Here is a 17,940-nt window from a genome sequence, read left to right as displayed (position 1 = left end):
AGAAGCCGCCGCAGTGAGGGGCTGCACACCACAACTAGAGAGTGGCCCCCACTGGCTGCGGCTAGAAGAAAGCCCACACAGCAACGAAGACCAAGCAGGGCCAACAGTTAATACATATGTAACATTATTTTTAAAATAAAGTAAGGTATGTTCATTTTTTAAAACACAATGCCACTGCATAAATAATTGTCTTGCCTACTTTTTGGCCTCTTTGTACCACATGATGGTGGTAAAAAATATTGTCTAAGGTTTAGATGTCACTCTTGGGTCAAAACTTGAAGATACTAGAAATGAAGACAGATTAGCATGGCCCCTGCACAAGGATGACATGCAAATTCATGAAGCATTCCATATTTTTTCTGGGAAAAAAAAAAGAAATGAAGACAGCACTATGGCGATAAATCCCAGACAAAATTCCCTGGGACCTCAAACCTGGGACCTGGCTGATCTGGGCCTGTGCCCGTAGATGGAGAGACTCAGTTATTAAATCCTTGTTCTTCTCTCTAATGAGGCTCTTAGGGAATTTGGTCCCAATGGTTGTGAAGTTCTTGCAAACACCTGCTCTGTGATTGCCCCAAATATTATTCCTGTACAGGGGACTAGGACCATGAACCCTGCTCCCCACTCACAGGACCTGTCTGTGTTTCTAAGACATTCTGGTCCTCGAAATGGATAGAAGCACTGATGACCACTTATCCAGACATGAAGAACGCTTGATGGCAGTAAGCACCAACCTCCCCCAGGTAAGAATACAGCAGTGAAGACACTGATATCTATTAAGACAGGAAATCTTTAAAGGAACCTCCTCTGCCATGTCTTCCAGATACAGGAAGTTAATAGCAGGAGGTCATGAGTCCATCAGGTGTCACTCAAGATGAACCCAGTAATGATCAACCATTCTTCTTGTTTCTTTAAGAGCCATGTATGAGTTAGGTGGGTAGGGGAAGAACTGGAGTATTTAAGCAGAGACTATATACTCAAAGGGAGAATGCAATGGCACCCCACTCCAGTACTCTTGCCTGGAAAATCCCATGCACAGAGGAGCCTGGTAGACTGAAATCCATGGGGTTGCGAAGAGTCAGACATGACTGAGCAACTTCACTTTCACTTTTCACTTTCATGCATTGGAGAAGGAAATGGCAACCCACTCCAGTATTCTTGCCTGGAGAACCCCAGGGACTGGGGAGCCTGGTGGGCTGCCATCTATGGGGTTGCACAGAGTCAGACATGACTGAAGTGACTTAGCAGCAGCAGCAGCATATAGTCAAAGAGTCATGCTGTGTAGAAGCTTGCCTGTTTTCAGATTTTTTTAATAAAAATTTTGTCAGTTATGCCTCAATAAATCCTCAATAAAGCACAGGGGAGAAAGCAATGGTATTTTCAAGATAATAATACACCATCAGCTGATTGTTCATCAGCTTCCCTGGTGCCTCAGTGGTAAAGAATCTGCCTGGCAATGCCTGCCAATGCAGGTTGGATCCCTGGTTCAGGAAAGATCCCCTGGAGGAGGAAATGGCAACCCACTTAAATATTCTTGCCTAGAGAATTCCATGGATGGAGGAGCCTGGTGAGCGATAGTCCATGGAATCACAAAGAGTTGAACATGGCCTTGCTACTAAACAAGCAGTTGGTTGTTCTATTCAGGGCTCTTCCAGACCAGTCAGCAAAGACTGTCATTCCCCAAAGCAGCCACACGAGGGCTAAAGTTTTAGGTGCTCAGTCGTGTCTGACTTTTTGCAACCCCATAGACTGTAGCCCTACAGGTCCTCTGTCCATGGGATTCTAATAACATAAGAATCAGTGAGTCCAGTGGGGAAAACATCAGAACTGAGTGTTGGAGATCAGGAGCGTAGGTGGGGTGCACAACTGGGAGCAGCAAATCTGTAAACTGATTTGCAAATGTGATCCTGCCTGGAGCCCGATTTCGCAGTTATTGACCTTCCTTGTCTGGGTTTCTGATTTCGCTGTTGTCTCTTCACCCAGATTCAGCTTAGGAGAGGGGCAAACCAGTCGAGTGTCTCTGAGTTCCTCCTCCTGGGGCTCTCCAGGCAGCCCCAGCACCAGCAGCTCCTCTTCCTGCTCTTCCTCACCATGTACCTGGCCACCGTCCTGGGAAACCTGCTTATCCTCCTAGCCATCAGCGTGGACTCCCGCCTGCACATCCCCATGTACTTCTTCCTCTTCAACCTGTCTTTCGTGGACATCTGCTTCTCCTCCACCACTGTCCCCAAGGTGCTGGCCAACCACATACTCGGGAGACAGACCATCTCTTTCTCTGGGTGTCTGACGCAGATGTACTTTGTTTTCATGTTCGTGGACATGGACAATTTCCTCCTGGCTGTAATGGCCTATGACCGCTTTGTGGCTGTATGCCACCCCTTACACTATTCAGCGAAGATGACCCCTCAGCTCTGTGCCCTGCTGGTCACTGGGTCATGGGTCACTGCCATTCTGGATATGCTCTTGCACACCCTGCTGATGGCTCGACTCTCCTTCTGTGCAGACAATGCCATCCCCCACTTCTTCTGTGATATGACCCCCCTCCTCAAACTCTCCTGCTCTGACACACACCTCAATGAGGTGATGATACTGACTGAGGCAGCCCTGATCATGATCACCCCGTTCGTTTGCATCCTGGCTTCATATGTCCTTATCACCTGTGCTGTCCTGAGGATCCCATCCACAAAGGGGAGATGGAAAGCCTTCTCCACCTGTGGCTCCCACCTGGCTGTGGTGTTCCTCTTCTATGGCACCATCATTGCTGTGTATTTCAACCCTTCATCCTCACATTCTTCTGAGAAGGACACTGTAGCTACTGTGATGTACACGGTGGTGACCCCCATGCTGAATCCTTTCATCTACAGCCTGAGGAACAGGGACTTGAAAGGGGCCTTGCAAAAAGTGATTGGCAGGAAAACATGCTCTTCTTGATGATGGTACCATAGATCTTTCATTGGCAGTTGTGTAAATCTTTGCCAATTCCCTGAAATGTAGCAATCTGTCAGTGTCTACAAAGAACTCAGAATAAAGAAATACTCTCAGCAGATACTTAGCAATGAACTGGGACTTAAGTACAACCCTTTAAACAGGTAATTGCATTTATTTCTAGTTACTGTGTTTTAAATTACTTTGCCAAAAGGTCGTTTTCATTTCTAAGTGATCACTTTTAAAAGTTACACATAACAAATATGTTTGCATTTCCCTTCTGGAAATATTCTCAGAAACCACTATTGGTTTTCAATCTCGGATGTTTGATATTATCAGCCATGGAGCTTTGAAAGTATATATACTAATGCTGGGCTAAACCTTGACCAGTTAAATTAGTATCTTTGTGCTGGGACTTGGGCATTAGTTATTTTCCCCCTAAAGTTTCCCTAGGGGTTCTAATGCACTTACAAAAAATAGTTTTATTTATTTAGTTTTTGGCTGTGGTGGGTCTTCCTTGCTGCAGTTGGGTTTGCTCTAGTTGTGGCGAGCAGGGGCTGTTCTTTATTGTGGCATGTGGACTTCTCATTGCAGTGGCTTCTCTTGCTGCAGAGCAGAGGCTCTAGGTGTCCTGGCTCAGTAGTTATGGCACATGAGCTTTGTTGCTCCATGGCATGTGGGATCTTTCTGAATCAGCAATCTAACCATTGTCCCTTGCTTGAAGGTGTATTCTTAACCACTAGACCACCAGGGAACCCCAATGTACTTTCTCAGTTGGCAATCAGCTGAGTGACTGGAGCGATGCATTTACAAGCACCATCTGGATTGCTGGCAGTAAGCAACCTAAGGATCCCCAGGGTTGCTGCAGCCAGACAGTGGAATGAATTCTCCCTCAGAACATTCAGAAGGAAGCAACCTTGCCAACACCTGGATTTTGGACTTCTAGCCTCCAGAGCTGTGAGATAAATTTCTGTTGTTTAAAGCCATCTAGTTTGTGGCACTTTGTTACAGCAGCCCTTGGAATCTAATATGGTATCCCCACAGAATTGCTTGCCTTTTCCTGTATAACTGTCTTCTGCAGTTTTTTTTGCATTCTTCTTGGGTCTTCCATTCTGGCAATAAGGATTGGGTCATCTTTTTTGAAATTGTGAAGAAGTAAGAAATTTATGCAAGTTTTGCTGTTGCACTCCAAAGTGCAAAAATTGCAGCCGTTGTGTGTAATGAGTGCTTAGTTAAGATGGATGGCATTTCATTTGTACACTCAGCGTTGGGCACTGGGTCTGGTTCATGTAAAGTGTAGCATGTTTCATGAAGAATGAGTAAGTAGCTTAAATCAATTTCCTTGAAGTAATTATTTTGTTTTTTCATTCTCATGCTCCCTACCTCAGTTAGACTGTATCTCCACTAGTGCAAGGACCAAGTTTTTAATTTTTTTTCAATTGGCATGTAGTGGTTGCTCTAGAATTATTATTTGCCTAAATAAATGATTATATGACTGAATCAATATGGGGAAGTCACTGGAGAGGTAGATGAGAAAGTTTCCTGAAGGAGCTGATGGGTTTGGCTCAGATCTCCACCACCTTTCAAGTGTTATGGAAGCCTATATACATGTTTTAATGTAGTTTTTAATGGTTAATTTTTTCCAAAACATTTTCACAAAAATTAACCCTCTTGTCCTGCTTTCTGTAATTTTTCACTTCTCTCCTTGAGCCCCCACCATCCCCTCTCTTGACTCCCTCATCTCCCTTCAAAAGGCCCAATAACCTCTGCAGAAACTGTGCTCAAGCTTCTTCCCTTGCTGTCAGTACACTAGTCCCCCACCCCCTGCCCCGTTATTCACAGTTTCACTTTCTGCAGTTTTAGCTACTCATGGTCAACTGTGGTTTGAAAAATATTAAATGAAAAATTCCAGAAATAAACACTTCATAAGTTCTCAGTTTCACACGATTACGCGTAGCCTGATGGAATTTAATGCCACCTCTGCTCTGTCCAGCCCAGGACGTGAATTATCTGTTCATCCAGCACATCCTGACCATTAGTCACTTAGCAGTTCTCTGGGTTTTCAGGTCAACTGTCCTGGTATTGCAGTGCTTGTGTTCAAGTCACCCCTTATTTTACTTATTAACAGCCTCAAAGTACGAGAGTAGTGATTCTGGAAATTCAGATTCACCAAAGAGAAGCCATAAAGTGCTTCTTTTAAGTAAAAAGATCGAAGTTTTCAACCTGATAAGGAAAGGATGAAAAAAATATGCTGAGATTGCTAAGATCTACCATAACAATCTTTTTTGAAATTGTGAAAAAGTAAGAAATTTGGAAGGACTGATGCTAAAGCTGAAACTCCAGTACTTTGGCCACCTCATGTGAAGAGTTGACTCATTGGAAAAGACTCTGATGCTGGGAGGGATTGGGGTCAGGAGGAGAAGGGGATGACAGAGGATGAGATGGCTGGATGGCATCACTGACTTGGTGGATGTGAGTCTGAGTGAACTCCGGGAGTTGGTGATGGACAGGGAGGGCTGGCCTGCTGCGATTCATGGGGTCGCAAAGAGTCAGGCATGATTGAGTGACTGAACTGAACGGAAGAAATTTGTGCAAGTTTTGCTGTTTCACTCCAAAGTGCAAAAATTACAGCCATTGTGTGTAATGAGTGCTTAGTTAAGACGGAATGGCATTTCATTTGTACATGATATTTTGAGAGAGACAATATTCACATAATTTTATTACAATGTGTGTGCTCAGTTGCTCAGTCATGTTGGACTCTTTGGGACCTGGTGGACTATAGACTGCCAGGTTCCTCTGTCAATGGAATTTTTCAGGCAAGAATACTCGAGTGGGTTGCCATTTCCTTCTCCATTTATTACAGTATATCACTGTAAGTGTTCTATCTTATTAATTTTATTGTTAATATCTTATTGTGCCTATTTTATAAATTAAACTGTATCACAATTATGTTAGTACAAGAAAAATACTATATAGACGGTTCAGTAGATCCATAGTTTCAGGTATTCACTGGGGGTCTTGGATCATACCCCCCAAGGATAAGGGGGAATCATTGTAAGTATTGAACAGAGTCGGCTTCACCACTTTAACTAATGTCTGGTTGATGTTTGTATTTGACACTAAGTTCAGTGGAATCAAACATCAGTAATATTTTCAAAATCTAGTTCTCTTCCTATTTTGGCTTCAAGAAAGAACTGCCGTCTTAGATATTTTCTCTTGATCAACGGAAGCTCTATTTACTGAGTTTGTCTTTAAACTTTGATATTTTGTTCCAAGATTTTTTTGCATTGATTTCGCTTTGAAAAAACACCGCATCGATACTCTGGTTTCTTTTCAGAACATTTAACTCTTTCGCCTTTTATTAAAGATTTCTGCAGAAAGGAACAATTCTGAGTTTTTACCCAACTTTTTGAGGCCCTGCACTTGCAAGGCGAAAAAAAACAGAACAACAAAAACCCCACTGCACTGAAATACGCTTTACTTTGGACGTTAAGCTTTCGGGGGTCCCGGGAGTTTTCCATCTCCAGCACCCACAACCCCACCTCGGTGTTAAGGAGTCTGCTGCCCTTTACAGGGCGTCCCTATGCGCGCCCCTCACGCGCATGCGCAGGGCAGGAGGCGCGGACACGGTGGGACCTCTTCCCGGAAGCACTGAACAGGCCCTCGACTGGGCCAGTCAGAGGCGGCGTGGACAGGCTTGCCTTGCTCCGCCCCTTGCCGCTCCGCACCCACGTGCTCCTGCCCAATTAGATAGGCGGGAGGCGGAGTCTCAGCTCTGCGCGGTCTCCTTGGGAAAGAGGGGCGGATTCTTTCACCGGAAGTACCGCAGGCTGGGACCTCCGGTGTGGAGCGGATGTTCAGCGATGTAGTTAGTGGTTCTGCCTTGACCTCAAAATGCTGCAAAGAGGCCCTCTGGGGTTGGTGCCTGCTAAATCTGGGCAACTGGTGGATCCCATGAGGCTTCCACACGTCACCTAGTCCCGGTCCTTTAGGTCTCTGTTCAATCTCTCTGGAGTTCCCGGTTAGGATGGGTCCCGAGGTTTTCAGGATTCCTATCTCCTACTAACAGAGCCTGAAACTCTAGGAAGTCAACGTCTGAGTTCCAATCTGGATGTCCTTTCAAAAGGCAAGGTGGACTGGGAAACCAGCACCGCAAAAACCGGTGTACCCTATTCGGGGTAAGGGCTCCTTTTACTCCATTGCTGAGGGCTTGCTACCGCCCAGTGTGATCCGAGGACCTGGCGTCACTGCCTGGGCGATTGTTAGGAATGCCTAAGCTCAGGCTCCATCCCAGACTTTCTGAGTCAGAACCTTCACTTTAAAAACATTCTAGATGATTTCTGTGCAGGTTAATTTTTGAGAATCTCTGCCTTCGGCTTCCCGAGATTTCTAGTCTAGGAGGCAGTGTTGATATATATAATTGCTTCTGCTACTACTTAATCAAGATGACATAAGGAAAGTGATGGTGAGGGGTGATATAAATACAGTTTATGGTGAGCATGGTTATTTGGGAATGTGCAGAAGCAGTCAGGAAAGGGAAACTGATGTACACGAGGACGTGCTTAATCAACCTGAAGTCGAAAGACTGATAGCATATGTGTTAGGGATGAATGAATCTATTCATCAACTTGGCATCCCACCAACATCGTTTCTAACCAAGGAACTCACTTTATAGTAAAAGGAATGTGGTAGCCAGTTGTCAGGATAGTCCTGGGCAATCCTGCTGCTGCTAAGTCGCTTCAGTCGTGTCCGACTCTGTGCGACCCCATAGACGGCAGCCCACCAGGCCCCACCGTCCCTGGGATTCTCCAGGCAAGAACACTGGAGTGGGTTGCCATTTCCTCCTCCAATGCATGAAAGTGAAAAGTAAAAGTGAAGTCACCCAGTCGTGTCCAACTCTTAGCGACCCCATGGACTGCAGCCTACCAGGCTCCTCAGTCCATGAGATTTTCCAGGCAAGAATACTGGAGTGGGTTGCCATTGCCTTCTCCGTGGGCAATCCTAGTCTTGTGTAATCTCTTCACACAGTGAATTGGGCTGATTTATGTCTCAATGTACTGGGGCTTCTGTAACAAAATATCATGGACTGGGTAGCTTGTGCATAACAGAAATTTATTTGGGGGACTTCCCTGGTGGTCCAGTGGCTAAGACTCCACAAGCTCTCAATGCAGGGTGCCTGGGTTCAATCCCACATGATGCAACTAAGAGTTCAAATGCCTCAACCGACCCCACATAATTCAGTTAAGATCTGATGCAACCAATACATTTCTTTGAAAAGAAATTTATTTTTCACAGTTCTTGAGGCTAGAAAGTGTAAAATCAAGATCCTGGCACATTTGTTGTGTGGTGAGAGCACACTTCCTGGATCATAGATGGCAGTTCTACTGCATATGGTAGAAGGGACAAGGGAGCTGTTTCAGGGCTCTTAGAAGGGTGCTGATCCTGTTGGCGAAGGCTCTGCCCTCATGAGCTAATCACCTTCCATAGGCTTCATCACCTGAGGATTAGGATTTCAACATACAAATTTTGCTGGGATATTCGGTCTGCAGCACTGTGTGAGTTATAGGTTTTTACGGAAATGATGCTGTGTGACTTCTAGAGCTCAGTATTAAAGGTACTGTGGCTTCTATGCTGCTGTCTTGAATCACTTGCTCGGGGGGAAATGAGCTCCTCTGTTGCAAGGACATATCAAGTTAGCTCCCTGGAGAACTCCACACGAGGAACTGAGGCTTCCTGCCAATAGCAATGTGTGAGCAAGCCATCTTGGACACTCATCCTCCACCACAGTTGAGCTTTCAGATGACTGAGAATCTGCAGATAACTGCAGTCTTATGAGAGGCCCTGATCCTGAACCATTCAACTAAACCATTCATGACTGGATTCATGACCTATAGGAACTGTGTGATATAAATGTTTATTGTTTTAAGTTGCAAAGTTTTGATATAACTTGTTACTTGACCACAGATAACTTACACAAAGGATAAGGCCGGTGTCCATGGGATTCTTTGGTGTTTACTTCCACACCATTACCAGGAACAGTTGACCTTAGGAATAGAGAAATGGTCTTTTAAAGACTCAGTTTTGACCCCAGTTGAGGTTACCAGGTGGCTAAGTGGTAAAGAATCTGCCTGCCAATGCAGGAGACTTGGATTCAGTTTCTGGGTTGGGAAGATCCCTTGGAAGAGGAAATGGCAACCCACTCCAGTATTCTTGCCTGGAAAATTCTATGGACAGAGGAGCCGGGCAGGCTGCAGCCCATGGGGATGTAAAGAATCAGACATGACTGAGCACACATGCACATAGCAAGGTTACCCTGTAAGATTAGGGTGCTGTTTTATAGAATACAGTATAAGTTTCATACCAGTGGACAATATATGCCAAACTTTTTTCCCAGGTAGCAGTTTATGGGGCAAGGAAACAAGAGGTAGAAGTAGGCACCTCTTTTTGTAATACCTCTTGATGTACTTGCAACATTTTGCTTTTTACCCCAGCAGTACTGGGCTCTGAAGAGACTTCCTGCTGGCCAATTTGGGATCCTTTTGCTGCTGGATAAACTGAACAAAAGGAGATTCTAATATTGTTAGGTGTTTGACTGTCTATAGAGAGTAGTTTTTCTGCTGCACAGTGGTAGCAGAGATGATTATGGGTGGAAAGATCTCCCTGAGAGATTCTGGAATTGCCATGTCCTGTGATGGGAGTTAATAAAAGACTGCTGCTGCTGCTGCTAAGTCACTTCAGTCGTGTCCGACTCTGTGCGACCCCATAGTAGGCAGCCCACCAGGCTCCCCTGTCTCTGGGATTCTCCAGGCAAGAACACTGGAGTGGGTTGCCATTTTCTTCTCCAGTGCATGAAAGTGGAAAGTGAGAATGAAGTCGCTCAGTTGTGTCCGACTCTTAGCAACCCCATGGACTGCAGCCTGCCAGGCTCCTCCATCCATGGGATTTTCCAGGCAAGAGTACTGGAGTCGGGTGCCATTGCCTTCTCTAGGAGAGTCTTATATGGGCAAGATCATAAGAAGGTCAGATCTCTCAGACATGAGAATTTAGGTTACTATTCAGATTTTTTTAAAACCTTGAGTAGCTGAGATGCTGGCTAAAGGTAAATGGAACATGAATTCAGTTGTGGATAAGGGAGACTTCCCAGGTGGGTCACTGGTTAAGAATCCCCCTGCCAATGCAAGAGGCACGAGTTCAATCCCTGGTCTGGGAAGACTCCACTTGCCACAGGACAACTAAGCCGGTTTGCCACGACTACTGAAGCCCACACTTTAGAACCTGTGCTCCGTAACAAGAGAAGACACTGCAACAGGAAGCCCACGCACTGCAACTAGAGAGTAGTCCCCACTTGCAGCAATGAAGACCCAGCCCAGCCAAAAAAATAAAAATAAATAAAAAAATTTAAAGATTGTGGATAAAGGAAATTATTGATATCAATTAATCATTCGTGACTACCTATGGAAATGAATATTACATCATTCAGTCACATTTCCCTCTTTCTGTTATGCTTATATTTATCTCTCGAGGTAGTTAGCTTTCTTCTTTTCTCTCCGTCCTTCTGTTTTACATGTATGTAGTGTATGTAGTTATTGCTTAGCTTTCAAGTTTGATTCAGAAGTTATAGAAAGTCATATTGGGATCATGATTGGAGAAGGGAAGATTTTAGTTTGGCTCCTGGATACAGTAACTCATGTTCTTCTGTGGTGAGAAGGATACTTGTATTACGTTAGACCAGAGAATTTCTCTATTGAAGGGTAAGTAGGTGAGAGGATTGTGTGTTAATATTACAGCTGGGAGGATGGATTCCAATGGGAGTTTATCTTCTTTGGCTTCCCAACTTCTGTGACTCCTTCCAAAGCTTAGGTAAAAATACCTACCTTGTCATTCTGATGGGGAAGAAAAGCCTACTTCTTCCTGTGTCACAGAAAACTCTGAATCACTTCTATCCCAGCCCCTCTAGGAGCTAAGCTGTGGGCATGTGTGGACCCATTAGATATCCTGAGTCAGCCTTGACACAAGAAAGGGAGCAAGGAGATTTTCCTAGCAGTGGCAGCTATTGCAGCAACAAGGGATTGCTGGGCAACAGCGCTTCTGGTGGCAACTTGTGCCCAGTGCTAGCTGTGTCGGAGTCATGAGCTGTGAGGTTCATGCTGGGATAAACCTGCCAATCCAGCCTGTGCTGTGGATGATCTGGGCCACTCTAGCTGCCATGTGACCTCCTGAGCCTACTTCTCCAGTTGCTCCATGTTTTTAAAGTAAGAATTATCAGTTTCAAGAAATATTTTTCTGCTTAATTGGCAAGACTCTATTATATTCACCTAAGAACTGTGAGTGAGGCCACAGTACCCAACCATCAGAAAAGGACTTGAGGGACTTCCCTGGTGGTCCAGTGGCTAAGACTTCAAATGCAGGGGGCTCGGGTCAGGGAACTAGATCCCACATGCAACTAAGAGTCCCCATGCTGCAACTAAGACTGGGCACAGCCACATGAACAAATATTAGGGGCTTCCCGGGTAGCAGTACTGGTAAAGAACCTGCCTGTCAATGCAGGGGATGTGGGTTTGACCCCTGGGTTGGGAAGATCCCCTGGAATGTGCTGTGCTTAGTCACTCAGTCTTGTCCGACTCTTTGTGACCCCATTGACTGTAGGCTGCCAGGTTCCTCTGCCATGGGGATTCTCCAGGAAAGAATACTGCAGTGGGTTGCTATGCCCTCCTCCAGGGGATCTTCCCAAACCAGAGATCAAACCCAGGTCTCCCTCACTGGAGGCAGATTCTTTACCATCTGAGCCACCAGGGAATTCCCTGAATAGGGAATGGCAACCTGCTGAAATATTATTGCCTGGAGAATCCCGTGGACAGAGGAGCCTGGCGAGCTACAGTCCATGGGGTCACAAAGAGTTGGACATGACGAGCACACACAAAGAAAGAAACATTTAAACAAAGAAATATTTTTTAAAAAGGAAAGGACTTGAACTCTGAACAGGGTGGCCACTAATATTCTCTCCAGCTCATTGTTGTTTCTGTGCTTTTTTTTTTTTTTTTTTTGCTTTTCTGCATAGATTGTTCCTTCTCCATCTATGAGGCAGACAAGAGAGAGTTGCAAGCTTCTGGATTTCCCCATCCAGACCAAGTCATACTGGGAATAACCCACAGGTCCTCAGCATCAGTGCAAAGTTCCAAATCCATCACAAATCCTCACTGGGAGGAGATGGTGGGTTCTAAATTGGGCTGCTGGAGCCCACACTCCTGTGAGTATGGATTGATGACCATCCCCAGAAAAGGGTGACCCACTGTGTGCTGGGAAGACATCCCCACAGAAGTCTGCTCTGGGAGCCTGGAGTTTCTCAATCGGGAGATGCTGTGCTGTCTGCTACATCTCTCCCTCCAGGCTGATCCTTTACATCAGATGCTTTACAGGAAGAAGCACAACTCTCCCCCACCCCAGCTTCCCTATCCGCAAATACATCACTAGCTCTACAAAGAAGAGGCTTATTCAGATAACACTGCAATAACCCCACTTTCTGAGCTAAGAAGAAGACCTTTTAATAGCTGAATTGTCAAATACATAAGCACAAGCCCAGATTAGCAAGGTGATGAAATTGGAGATTTCAAAGGATTTTCTCTGGAACTCCTCTCCACTCAGACTGCTTTATCTCCAAGTTCTGATCCTGAAGTTAGATCATATACTTTGTTTTCATTGTTGGGCTCATAGGGACCAGGAAACAGGTGGGACAATTATTTTCTGCTTGTCTCTAATAAGGCTCTCAGGGAATCTGATCCCAATGGCCATGGAGGCTACTGTAAGTAACCATTTCTGGCCAACCCTGCCCCCCCCTCTCCAAAAAACATCCTTCCTGCAAAGAAAGCTGAGGTCATGAACACTCTGCTCCTCACCTGCTCAGGACCTACCTATCCTTCCAAGGCTTTCCAAACCTTATAATAAAGAGGAGCCCTGGCCAGTTCCTCAAAGGTGAAGCACACTTGATGGCAACAGCACAAGCTTCTCCAGGTGAGATGGTAACAGTCAATATTTCTTTCTTTTTTGGGTTGTGCTGTATAGCATGTGGGATCTTAGTCCCCTGACCAGGGGTTGAACCCACACCCCCTGCAGTGGGAGCTCAGAATCTTAACCAATGGACCATTAGGGAAGTCTAAATATTTCTTTATTAATGGGTGGAGTTTGTGGAAGGACCTCCTTCATTAAATCTTCCAGATCCAGGGAGTAGGAGCTGTCCTCAGCTGGAGCTTGAGATAAACCCAATACCAACTGTTTCTCTTCTCTCTACGAACTACTAAGTAGGAGAAAGACTGGGAACCTTAATAGAGACACACATAGCGGCAGGGGAGGGCTGTGCATTACTTTATGTTATATTTGATATAATTTTAAAAATTAATCCAATGGGACCAGCATCATGTAGGACTGGGAGTTGGAAGTTGAGGGTGTGGGGAGTAGGGGCAGATTCTGACTGAGCAACTCTGCGTGCATGGAGTCACTTCAGTTGTGTCCGACTCTTTGTGACCCCATGGACTGTAGCCCACCAGGTTCCTCTGTCCATAGGGTTCTCCAGGCAAGAATACTGGAGTGGGTTGCCATGCCCTCCTTCAGGGGATCTTCCCAACCCAGGGATTGAACCTGCTTCTCTTATGTCTCCTGCATTGGCAGTGGGTTCTTTACCACTAGTGCCACCTGGGAAGCCCTTGAGCAACTCTGAGGGAGGGTTTATTAGCATAACTATGGTTGCTGCTGCCGCTGCTGCTGCTAAGTCACTTCAGTCGTGTCCAACTCTGTGCGACCCCATAGACGGCAGCCCACCAGGCTCCCCCGTCCCTGGGATTCTCCAGGCAAGAGCACTGGAGTGGGTTGCCATTTCCTTCTCCAATGCATGAAAGGGAAAAGTGAAAGTGAAGTCGCTCAGTCGTGTCCAACTCTTCAGGACCCCATGGACTGCAGCCTACCAGGCTCCTCCGTCCATGGGATTTTCCAGGCAAGAGTATTGGAATGGGATGCCATTGCCTTTGCCGCTGGAGCTTTGATTATTGCACCCAAACCATTAGCTTCTAGGTTTCTGACCTCTGCTTCTCATCTCTGCATCTTAGTCCAGCCCCATGGTAGAGGCGAACCAGTCGAGAGTCTCTGAGTTCCTCCTCCTGGGGCTCTCCAGGCAGCCCCAGCAGCAGCAGCAGCTCCTCTTCCTGCTCTTCCTGACCATGTACCTGGCCACAGTCCTGGGAAACCTGCTCATCCTCCTAGCCATCATCATGGACTCCCACCTGCACATTCCCATGTACTTCTTCCTCTGCAACCTGTCCTTCGTGGACACCTGCTTCTCCTCCACCACTGTCCCCAAGGTGTTGGCCAACCACGTACTCAGGAGCCAGACCATCTCTTTCTCTGAGTGTCTGACGCAGATGTATTTTGTTTTTATGTTCATGGACATGGACAATTTCCTCCTGGCTGTGATGGCCTATGACCGCTTTGTGGCTGTATGCCACCCCTTACACTATTCAGCAAAGATGACCCCCCAGCTCTGTGCCCTGCTGGTCACTGGGTCGTGGGTCACTGCCATTCTGGACATGCTCTTGCACACCCTGCTGATGGCTCGACTCTCCTTCTGTGCAGACAATACCATCCCACATTTCTTCTGTGATGTGACCCCCCTCCTCAAACTCTCCTGCTCTGACACACACCTCAATGAGGTGATGATTCTGACTGAGGGTGCCCTGATCATGATCACCCCGTTCGTTTGCATCCTGGCTTCATATGTCCTCATCACCTGTGCTGTCCTGAGGATCCCATCCACAAAGGGGAGATGGAAAGCCTTCTCCACCTGTGGCTCCCACCTGGCTGTGGTGTTCCTCTTCTATGGCACCATCATATTTTTGTATTTCAACCCTTTGTCCTCCCACGCAGCGGAGACAGATGTAGCAGCTGGTGTGATGTTCTCTGTGGTGACCCCCATGCTGAACCCCTTCATCTACAGCCTGAGAAACCAGGACATAAAAGGGGCTCTTGGAAAAGTGATTGCTATGAAATTTTTTTCTGCTCAGTAATGAAATAGGCTAAGAAAAGCCCAAAGGGAACTAATTTCTAAGAAAATTATATTTTTATTTTTTCCATCATGTAAAACTTAAAATTTGTCTTTTAATCTTTATACTAGAAACCTATATCATGATCTTCCACTTACATATTATAATAGTCTTTCTAAACTTCTGAATAGTCTCCACAATTTTATTTTCCTTCCCTTCTGTATTTCCATCAAGTTGCTCTAGCAAAGTAAACTCACTAGTCACCCTGTTACTTAATTAAAACATAAAGGAAGTATTACTATTTAAAAGTACAACTTTATATTTTGAAAATGACTGCAGAAAATAAAACATTGATAAATAGATGGAACTGGTTAAAACATCACTGAGAAGGATGAAGGATAAAGACAAAAAATAGGGCAGTTCCCCTTAACTTCAGAGAGAGCTACGATGATATCTTTTATGAAAATGGACAGAATTTGAATCCAAGGCGATTTCTGTTTATAACAATTTTTTATATTCTTTGTAATTGTGTGTTGGTATTTTTGTCTAAAGGGATAAATGGTAAGCATTTTCCATTTTTAGTCTTATATATCCAAGAATTATTTGTAATAAGAGGGACAATACCTGTTCTTCCAAAGTCTGAAAGAAATCCCCAACCTTTGCTCCATGTATTTTTGTGCTCTATTAGATACAGGCATATTTATCTGTTTTATATAATCTTGTTTTATCTTTTTACTGTTATAAGGTATCCCTTTTATCTAGAGTAAAAACTTGTCTAATATTTTGTCTAATATTATTGTAACCATTCAGGTCTTCTGTGGTTTCTATTTGCATGACATCTCTTTGCATCCTTCTTTCAATTCAATGTGTCTTTGAATCCAGTGTGTACCCTGTAGACAACATATACTTTGATCATGTTTTTTAATCCAGTTTAATGATCTCTGACTTTTGATTGGATTTTTAACCCACTCACTTTTTTTTATGGCTGTACTGGGAAGCATGTGGGATCTTAGTTTCCTGACTAGGGATTGAACCGGTGCACCTGTGTTGGAAGCACAGAGTTTTAACCACCTGACTGCCAGTGAAGTACCCCCACTCACTTGTAATACTAATATCTACCATTTAACTTTCTGTTTTCTGTGTCCTGTGCCTTTTTTGTCTTTCCTGCTCTTTTGCATTTATTCTGTACTTTCTAATGTAGCATTTTAACACCAGTAATTTTTACTATATTTTTTGGGTTTTTTAGTGGTTGCTCTAGGATTAACTGATCATCAGCATCAGATTTATACTAGCTTAATTCCTATTGTATACAGAAATGCTTCTTCTATATGGTTTTATTCCCTCCCCATTTTAAGCATTATTATGTATTATTGGTTTACATATTGTATCAATGTTACAAACAATACATTCTTATAATTATTACCTTACTGTCTGCCATAATTTCCTTAGTCCTATAAAGCTTTATAGGACTTTGCTTCTTTGCTGTTATTGGGAACTATATTGCTTCACAGATGTTACATTTCTATGTGCTATAGGCCCAACAATACATTCAGTTCAGTTCAGTCGCTCAGTCATGTCCAAATATTTGCAACCCCATGAATTGCAGCACGCCAGGCCTCCCTGTCCATGACCAACTCCCAGAGTTTACTCAAACTCACGTCCATCGAGTCGGTGATGCCATCCAGCCATCTCATCCTCTGTCGTCCCCTTTTCCTCCTGCCCCCAATCTGTCCCAGCATCAGGGTCTTTTCCAATGAGTCAACTCTTCACATGAGGTGGCCAAAGTATTGGAGTTTCAGCCTCAGCATCAGTCCTTCCAATGAACACCCAGGACTGATCTCCTTTAGGATGGACTGGTTGGATCTCCTTGCAGTCCAAGGGACTCTCAAGAGTCTTCTCCAACACCACAGTTCAAAAGCATCAATTCTTCGGCACTCAGCTTTCTTCACAGTCCAACTCTCACATCCATACATGACCACGGGAAAAACCATAGCCCTGACTAGATGGACCTTTGTTGGCAAAGTAATGTCTCTGCTTTTGAATATGCTATCTAGATTGGTCATAACTTTCCTTCCAAGGAGTAAGCATCTTTTAATTTCATGGCTGCAATCACCATCTGCAGTGATTTTGGAGCCCAGAAGTCTGACACTATTTCCACCGTTTCCCCTTCTATTTGCCATGAAGTGATGGGACCAGATGCCATGATCTTAGTTTTCTGTATGTTGAGCTTTAAGCCAACTTTTTCACTCTCCTCTTTCATCAAGAGGCTTTTGAGTTCCTCTTCACTTTCTGCCATAAGGGTGGTGTCATCTGCATATCTGAGGTTATTGATATTTCTCCCAGCAATCCTGATTCCAGCTTGTGCTTCTTCCAGTCCAGCGTTTCTCATGATGTACTCTGCATATAAGTTAAATAAGAAGGGTGACAATATACAGCCTTGACATACTCCTTTTCCTATTTGGAGCCAGTCTGTTGTTGCATGTCCAGTTCTAACTGTTGCTTCCTGACCTGCATACAGGTTTCTCAAGAGGCAGGTCAGGTGGTCTGGTATTCCCATCTCTTTCAGAATTTGCCACAGTTTATTGTGATCCACACAGTCAAAGGCTTTGGCATAGTCAATAAATTACCTACATATTATCTTATCCAATTGCTTTTAAAATTGTTAACAGCTTCTCGGGGTGCTCTCCCTGGGAACTTGACTTTGCACGCTCTACATGTGGGGCACGGAAGGCATTTGCTGGGTGTGGGGAAGGGGTAGGGTTCTTGAGAGTCACCTACCCAAACATCTTGGGGACTCTGTGGCCCAACCTTGGGCAGGGGACAGGACCCTCTCACCTCTGGGACCTCACCCTCGCCCTTTTCTGTCCAACAGTCATTTAGCCTTTGAATTTTTTTGGGTGTGCAGGTGGGTCCCTCTGCATAACTGGGTAAACCCTGGCCAGACTTGCAAATGAGTAAGAGAATAATGCTGACAGCCTGTTTTGTCCCT

At 44.9% G+C, this 17,940-nt stretch overlaps 2 protein-coding genes, 1 non-coding gene and 1 pseudogene across 3 annotated transcripts; all 4 read left to right on the top strand.

Moving 5' to 3' along the window:
• The first annotated feature begins 261 nt into the window (after window positions 1–261).
• LOC138985666 (U6 spliceosomal RNA) lies at window positions 262–358 on the top strand (annotated as a pseudogene).
• Window positions 359–668: 310 nt separating this feature from the next.
• LOC102283938 (olfactory receptor 1F1) lies at window positions 669–2,931 on the top strand. Its single transcript, XM_070362582.1, has 2 exons — window positions 669–743; window positions 1,984–2,931. Exons 1-2 carry the CDS (start codon window positions 669–671, stop codon window positions 2,929–2,931), a joined length of 1,023 nt encoding a protein of 340 aa, XP_070218683.1.
• A 3,311-nt stretch (window positions 2,932–6,242) lies between these two features.
• LOC138985651 (U5 spliceosomal RNA) lies at window positions 6,243–6,357 on the top strand. Its single transcript, XR_011462697.1, has one exon. It is a non-coding gene; the product is annotated as a U5 spliceosomal RNA (small nuclear RNA).
• A 7,673-nt stretch (window positions 6,358–14,030) lies between these two features.
• On the top strand, window positions 14,031–14,975 carry LOC102284215 (olfactory receptor 1F1). Its single transcript, XM_005911264.2, has one exon. The coding sequence runs from the start codon at window positions 14,031–14,033 to the stop codon at window positions 14,973–14,975; it is 945 nt and encodes a 314-aa protein (XP_005911326.2).
• Window positions 14,976–17,940: the final 2,965 nt, after the last annotated feature.

Source organism: Bos mutus, chromosome 25, assembly GCF_027580195.1.
Source record: "Bos mutus isolate GX-2022 chromosome 25, NWIPB_WYAK_1.1, whole genome shotgun sequence".
NCBI classification, from domain to species: Eukaryota; Metazoa; Chordata; class Mammalia; order Artiodactyla; family Bovidae; genus Bos; species Bos mutus.
Note: the sequence above shows the minus strand (reverse complement) of the source record. Positions and strands in the feature narration are given on the sequence as shown.